The 8,023-nt window shown below is 41.2% G+C and overlaps 1 protein-coding gene across 1 annotated transcript; it reads right to left on the bottom strand.

The window, feature by feature from the left end:
- Window positions 1-2,666: 2,666 nt before the first annotated feature.
- LOC142194991 (cbp/p300-interacting transactivator 3-like) lies at window positions 2,667-6,981 on the bottom strand. The gene is made up of 2 exons (XM_075264449.1): window positions 6,872-6,981; window positions 2,667-3,824 (listed from the first exon to the last, which is right to left on the bottom strand). Exon 2 carries the CDS (start codon window positions 3,819-3,821, stop codon window positions 3,276-3,278), a length of 546 nt encoding a protein of 181 aa, XP_075120550.1. The 5' UTR covers window positions 3,822-3,824; window positions 6,872-6,981; the 3' UTR covers window positions 2,667-3,275.
- Window positions 6,982-8,023: the final 1,042 nt, after the last annotated feature.

The following is an 8,023-nucleotide window of genomic DNA, read 5'->3' as shown; positions in this document are numbered from 1 at the left end:
TGATCAAACATAAAATAATGTCACTCACCTTTCCTGGACTCAGGTGCGGTTCCCAGTGCTCTTCTACCTGACATCATTGACCACTGATTGGTTTCAGGGGTCACGTCAGCGGTGTTATACGTTAAGAGACCCCAGACTATAATTATAACAGTTTTGTTTCAGACATTTTTGGTCCAAACAAAAACGCTGGACTGCTGTACCAGGGAAACATGTCAAGAATGCACACATGACGGGGGGTTGCTGACCCCTGCTGTAGTTTGTGTTAAGCTTCTCAGAATAGGATTGTAAGACCAAAGTTTAGTGTGTTTGTCCACGTTTTGGTTAAAAACAAAAAGACAAAGACAGTTTGAATAAAATTACTAGGGTGCATTTTGTTGTACATCTGCACTGTTTTCTAACTGGTACACAAACTATATATATGCCTGGTGTTCAGAAGATTTTCATTCCTATCTGTGTGTAAGGTGTGGGATCATATGGGGAGAAAAATTCTCATACTGCATTCACTGTACTATATAAACATGATAACTCTCATAGATGACGGTCCCCAAACACCATGATTAATAGATTTGCACAGCTCAGTGGGGAGTCAGAAGAAGTTCCTCCACCTTCTGACACTTAATCTCTAGGTCATGTGACTAACCCTGCTATAACATATGTAATAACAGGAGTATAGCAAAATCAGTAATGGAACAGGGAACCAACGTGACCCTCATTTATATGAGCAAGGATGTTTGTCCAGTACAGTGAATTAATTGGGGAAACTTTTCTCTCCCAAAATAATCCTTTCCATAGACGATCTATGACTTGCCAGTATAACGGTCAATCGTTAGTTTACTTATTTAGAGATGAGCGAGTACTGTTCGGATCAGCCGATCCGAACAGCACACACGCATTGAAATGAATGGACGTAGCCGGCACGCAGGGGGTTAAGCAGCCGGCCGGCGTCAAAGTAGAAGTACCAGGTGCTTCCATTCATTTCAATGCGTGCGTGCTGTTCGGATCGGCTGATCCGAACAGTACTCGCTCATCTCTATCATCAGTAAGTTCTATCCTTCACCTACCAAGCAACGACTTCACCAGGCCTTAGAAATATTGCTAAATGAGTTTCACTCCTTCAAAAATGACATGTCATGTTTCAGCCATCGGCATTCCATTCTCGCTTTTCTCTGGGGATCGCGAGTTGCGGCATTTTTTTATTTTTATTTTTTACAGCGGAAGGCACAATCTTGGTGAAATCTATCATGGATTCAGCGTCAGTATATGCCTCAATATTTGCAACAAATTCCTTTGGATGAATAGCCACTTAGAGAACTAGAAATGGGTTACATAGAGTCCTATATGCCCTGACAATGCCAATTTAATCTTAGACTTGTGACAAATTCATTAGATCTGAAAAAAAATCTTTGGACCGAAGCATCTGAACCCAAAACAAAATCTTCAGGCCCATCTTTAGGCAGTAAGTCTCAGAGACCTTATCTCTGTTTGTAGGCAAATCGGGCCGACCCCTGTAGCACTTGCAGGCATATTGATAAAAATATAACGATCTCTGCATTGCTCTATCATCTTATGGCCACCTAAGCTAGGTTTCTGCTCCTATTAAAAGCAATTGCACAGGCCAATTATTAGTTTAGGAGGCATTTTTGACCTCACAGACTTCCTGTAAAACTTATATAGTCCACTTCATATAATAAAACCCCTCTCTTGTACATTGTTATCGAAATTTAATAGACAGCCTGCCTTTCATAGCTATGTGATAGATCATTGAATATCTAGTCTCTAGTGTCATCAACACTAATGACAACAGTCATTACCTTTTTTGGACATGTCTTAAAGGGGATGTGTCGTAATGACTACCCCTTTATACAAGGACAGTGGCCTCCTGTAAATGGAGGGAATAGGTATTATTGCTTGATGTCACATAAGTGGCAGACATTGTAACCAGTAGACATGCCAGGTCTGCCAGTCATACAGTACAACTTTCCTTTTATACTCACAATAGGGGAGAATCCTGAGCAGGGAACCTTCCTATGAAGTCTGCATGCTCCAATAGGGCTTATAGAACAATGTAGTCCTTGCGAGAAACCCCTTTACAAAAAAATTAAGTTTCAATGAGGCGATATTATGTTAAAAAATAAAGTTTATTATATTCAGATCTGTTCTTAACATTAAATCTGCACATAAAGTTAATCAGTGATCCATTATTTACAATATACAATGTGACCACCCAATTTTTTTTAATCTTATTCAGAGTCTTTATTTATAAGATATTGCAAATACACTCTATTACATTTTCAATAATATTATCATTTGCAATATTTCACAAAAACCTGATACCACCCAATTTTATAGTGCAAACCTTTATAAAACATTGTCTGACATTGCACTTTGGTTTATACCTGAATAGAATCATACAAATCACAGCTGGTGTTATACAAAAATTGACCCTCTGTGAAAGGTCATACAGTGGTGTTTGGAGATTACCTATCTACAATGGTGTGGCTATAAGGACACCTCATAAGTGGTCTGGAAATCTTAACCTGCTTGCTTAAGACCACATTGTAACAAAGCTTTCTTTTGCAGAGGACCCGGTCAAATGGTCTGTTCACATGGAGTGGTTCTTGCTATGCAGTTTCAGAACTTCGTAGAAGTTGGTACCATTTTGTACGACATTTCCGCAATACCTATGCTCTACCTGTGATAGCTATAGGACCGTTGAAATTAGTGGCACAACCACGCGTTTTTCAGCAGCACTGCAAGAACTATAAGTTGGCTTAATAGAATAATAGCGCTTTCTTTAGGCCGACCTTAACTTAGTTTGTAGAAGTCTAGTGCAAATTAGGAGCAATTTCTCATGTAAATGAATAAAATATGGAAAGCTGATGAGAAAATGAAGACCTTCAGCAGTATAGTTGCATAAACCAGTGGAATCATTACATGTAGACAGAACTATTACAGTTGCTATTGTATATATGAGCTACTGGTTATCAATACCACAAAAGAAATCTTAATTATTGGCTAATTAGTTTGCAGCTAAGTGTGTTACGGTATTGTTGTCTTTATAAAGTTTCTGGAATACTTCAAATACAGATGATATCATTGTGTCCATCAAATAAGAAATATCCCAGGATTAGAATCTATTCCAGATGGCCGTACTTTACCATATTCTGCTTAGAGTTGAAAAAAAGGTGGTTGCTATTAAAACAAGGACTTCTGAAGCCATATACAGTGCAGCTGAGTTTCACAGTGGTCTACAGAAAAAAAACAAACCCTGTCCATCAGCAGGTTACTGTGCTAACCTGCTGCTTGCCTACAAAGTCAAAAATAAAATCCATTTCATTGTGCCCCAAGTACAGTTCTGGTAGCTCTTCAATTCTGTCCAAACCGAATTCCAGCACCAAAGAGGTTAATACATCCTCATCAATGAGGTCAGCATCTGTCACATTTAAGGTAGGCATGTTCTGGTGGTGATTAGGTGCCATTTTATAAGCCGGAAGTCCCTGTACGAGTCCAGTATTACTCATCATTGGATGTCCCTGGTACTGAGTATTCAGTTTTTGAAGATGCATAGTAGCCATTAATTGCTGAGATCCCATATAGGACTGAGCTTGTCCAGGGTACATCATGGGATTTGTCATATGTTGGTGCATACTCATCCGAGCTCTCATATTTCCTTCTGGATGAGCAACTCCATATTGCATCATGGGTACTGAAGGCATGCTTCTAGCAGAATGAGGATGTGGTTGAGACTGCATACCGTTCATGTTCATCCTATAATTGGGATGTCCGTTTTGCATGGCTGGCATCATCATTGGGTCTGCCATTCCCTATGTTAGGAAAAGGACAGATTATTTTCACATTACTATAACATATATATCTTAAGGTATTTGTAACTAGAAATATTGTCCATGAATGTTGAGTATTTTTGGCCAATTAGGGCTCATTCTTACGATCGAAAAGGAATGTGAAGCAGACATCCGCCTTGGATTCCTCTTTACTTTCCATTCAGCTCCCCACAGCAGAATTCTGTGCATAAGCTTTCCTATGTGGCTTTCTGCAGCTGATTGGGCCCAAGCAGCAAGTTGCCTCAGGCTGGGGTCACATCTGCGCCAAAATCTCTGTTAGAAACTCCATCACAGAGAATGACGAAAATCGACAAATAAAAAAAGCCCTTAGCAGAGAAACTGCGGACACCTGGCGGACCCCATTATAGTCAATGAGGTCCACTGGGCACCATGTGTAACCGATGTTGTAGTGGTCCGGCTCTCTGTCATTTGGTTCCCCAACGACGGAGAGCCTGGCACTAGCCTGAACCTAGTGTCAAGCTGCAAAATCAGCTGCAGCATCCAAAGCAGGATTAAGCAGGAAAACAATGGAAGGCAGAATCAGCGTGAAATCTGCAGAGTAAACAGGCCCTTAAAGTGTGCTTGCCTTTAGATGGATTGTACTTTGTTTGGCCTTATAGCACCTATTCAGATAAGGAGGTGCCTGTCATAAACTACCCTCCAACTACTGTACATACAAAGTCTACCTTGAGACATGGCACCAGCAGGACAAGCCAGTCCTCTTTTTATTACTGTAGCAGAGCTAACTTAAAGAGGACCTTTCACCACTTTTGGGCACATGCAGTGTTATATACTGCTGGAAAGCTGACAGTGCGCTGAATTCAGCGCACTGAATTCAGCGCACTGTCTGCTTTCCCGATCTGTGCCCGGTGTGAAGAGCTTACGGTCCGGTACCGTAGCTCTTCTATGGTCAGAAGGGCGTTTCTGACCATTAGCCAGAGACGTCCTTCTGCCTCGCGGCGCCAATCGCGCTGTGCTGTGGAGCGGGGAGGAACGCCCCCTCCCTCTGCTCACACAGCTTGTCCGTAGACTAGCATTATCAGGAGAGGGAGGGGGCGTTCCTCCCCGCTCCACAGCACAGCGCGATTGGCGCCGCGAGGCAGAAGGACGTCTCTGGCTAATGGTCAGAAACGCCCTTCTGACTGTAAAGAGCTACGGTACCGGGACCGATAGCGCTTTACACCGGGCACGGATCGGGAAAGCCGACAATGCGCTGAATTCAGCGCACTGTCAGCTTTCTGGCAGTATATAACACTGCCTGTGTCCGGATATAGTGAAAGGTCCTCTTTAATCAACACCTAGATCACATTTGTATGTAATGGCTGCATATCTTTACAGGCAATGCTACAATCACATATGGACTGGAAAAAATGGCCTTAAAAACAAACAAAACCCAAGGGACACCATTGGCTATAATAGGGGGTCCATTGAGTGCCTTTTTTTTTTTTAAACTGAAAACGTCTGGCTTGCAGCACTTGTGATTTCTAATGGATCTGCACTAGACAGACACTTAGTTGTGACCATAGTTGTGACCAGCGCCTTAAAGAATAACATAATGTAGTTACATAGGTGTTTTCCATCACAAATGTAAAATATAAGTGACATACTTTATTCTGTAGTTATGAGTCATACAAAACATTACTTTATGCTGCTATGACAATGGCCCTTGCAGCTTTGCATGTCAGCATACAACAATAAACCTAGACCACGTTACATAGTTACGTAGCATAAGTAGACCTGGGCACCCTTTTTATATAGGTTTTTTACCGCGCGGTTTTCGCCTCCCATTCACTTCTATGCAATTCTTCAGGCGTTTTCCGCCTGAAGAAAGGTCATGTCGCTTCTTCAGGCGGAAAACGCTAGGAAGAAAAAAAAAGCTAGTGGTCTACATAGACCACCATGTTAAAGGAGAGGTTTTTGAAGCGAATTCCGCTGTCAAAAACCTCCCCTTTGCCCACGTGTGAACTAGCCCTTAGGCAGTCTGTAAATGTGTCAGACTTATGGTGTGTGATGTTGGATAATAACTCTGTCAGTCTAGTCTAGGTTTATACCATCTTGCAGTTGGCTTACTTTGAGCCAGAAGTGTACCATACAATTTTGGCGCATCTAGGTGCATTTAGGCCAGGAATCTTTGTGTAGGAGCCCTACCCATATGTATAGCAAGTCAGAAAAATTTTAGATTGAACTAGATGTGCCAAAATGCACCAAGTTGCACCATGTCTATGCCAGTATCTTGTCATAACCACAAGAGTAAATTTGGGCAAGTGTCTTCAAGTTACTACAAACAAGGGTTAATAATAGTAATTTATGTAGCAGCCTCTTATAGAAAGATATAGAAAAATATCCAACATGCCAGTTTCAAGGTTACATTATTCATTATTATTATTATTATTATGGACGTACAGTATTATATTGGGTGAATGCATCTGGCATGGGTTCCTCTGTATAATAAAGTGATTCACACACTGATGACAAAGAGCTTTCTGCTGTAATGTGTATGAGAAAATGTATAAGGACGGAGTACAACAGTTGTGAGATATAAAGGTCTATGCCATAGTGAATGGGAAGACTACAAAGCCAAGTGTATCCATATGTAGCTGTAGCAGGCATTTACCTAGCTCTAATAGGATTGAGTGTCCTTCTTCACGCCCATTTAGACATGCATTAAAGTCACAAGGGATTTACAATGAAAACAATAGACTTTAGACAGAAAAGTTTAACCCTTCACAAGCCAAAGTAACCGTTGGGATTTCTGAACAAAGGGATATGGCGACACATCTAGTGATTAATTCCTATATTTATTATGCTTTGGTGAGGTTCATCTTAGAGCCTTCGAATAGCTCCTAGTAACTCAGTCATGCCTTAGACAACTCACATGGTGATCTCGGGGGCCAATATGAGCACAATGAGGGGGTAGAAGGTTGCAAGGCATGTTAGAACCACATAAAGAACACAACTAAACTACATACCAGCAATCCTAGAATATTATACAAGAATAGATAAGCAAACAGGCAGATTTGTCCACTCACCCAAAGCAGCTCCCTTGCTGTGTCCTTTGTAAATCCTAGCAGTGTGTAAGTGGCAGAACCCCAGAGCTGCGCTCCACAACACTTCCTGCTCTAGTCTGCATTGCTGACTAGCACTCTCCAGCCTGAGACTACAGTGAGGTGGTGGCCACTTAGACGCACCCCTTGGCCCTGATTGGTTGGCCTCAATCCACACTAGCTGTATCACTGCCCATGTGTTGTTGTTACACTCCATGAACTGCTGCCTATCAGATGGTTATACCACTGAGGCCAGGTGCCCTATGGGAAATGTGACTCAGTGCTCACATAATGTCCTTGCAAAGCAGAGGAAAAAACAACAATACTGACATCTAACTACATGGAAATGACCAGTCATGTATAACCAGTGAGCCTTCAATGTAATCTCTCTATATAGAGGTGTATCTGTATCTTACTATATATTTATAAAATGTAACCTTACAAACAAAACAAAAAACAAACAAAAACAATCTCCATTAGGTGAATTTTGTGCAAAATTTATGATGCAATTCTGCTTTTTTTTTAGTAAATTAGGGGCATGAAAAAAATGCACAACAAAAAAAGCATACAGAAGTTACACAAGTGATAAATGGCTCCCACTGTGTATAGCAGTGTGCACACTGAATACCACTTAATTACATACAGCAGCATGTATGTATGTATGTATGTATGATAATACATGTATATAGGTTTGCCTACATTACTGCCAATGCATCATAATGTATAGATGTGATGCATATTGTGTGCTGATGTTGGATGATAAATCTGGTGTATCTTTACACTGTCTAGTCTACATGTATACCACTCTGGTTTATGCTAGGTTGACACTAGCGTTCAAGTTTCTGTTCTTCGGGTATGCTTGAGGACCTGAAAAACGGAAACCAAATCTGCTTATAATGGGGTCCACCGTGTTTCCAGCTGTAAAATGCAGAGAGAAAAGTCCTACTTGTGGAATGGGGGACGGAAACCTGAACAGAGACCAAGCACTAGTGTGAATCTAGCCTTACTTTGAGCCCAAATCTATTTTGGCACATTTTTGGTGCTTGGTGGTGCATTTAAGTCACCTATCGTTTATTGTTCATTGCTCTCATCCGGTGATGGATGAGAGCAACAGACTTGGAATAATGGTAGTGTTAA

This window comes from Leptodactylus fuscus, chromosome 2 (genome assembly GCF_031893055.1).
Source record: "Leptodactylus fuscus isolate aLepFus1 chromosome 2, aLepFus1.hap2, whole genome shotgun sequence".
Taxonomy (NCBI): Eukaryota; Metazoa; Chordata; class Amphibia; order Anura; family Leptodactylidae; genus Leptodactylus; species Leptodactylus fuscus.
The sequence above is the reverse complement of the archived record's forward strand: the minus strand, read 5'-3'. Positions and strand labels throughout refer to the sequence as shown.

What these genes read in the sequence shown, in the direction of transcription:
- LOC142194991 (XM_075264449.1), bottom strand. Translation starts at nt 3,821, where the DNA reads ATGGCAGACCCAATGATGATGCCAGCCATGCAAAACGGACATCCCAAT.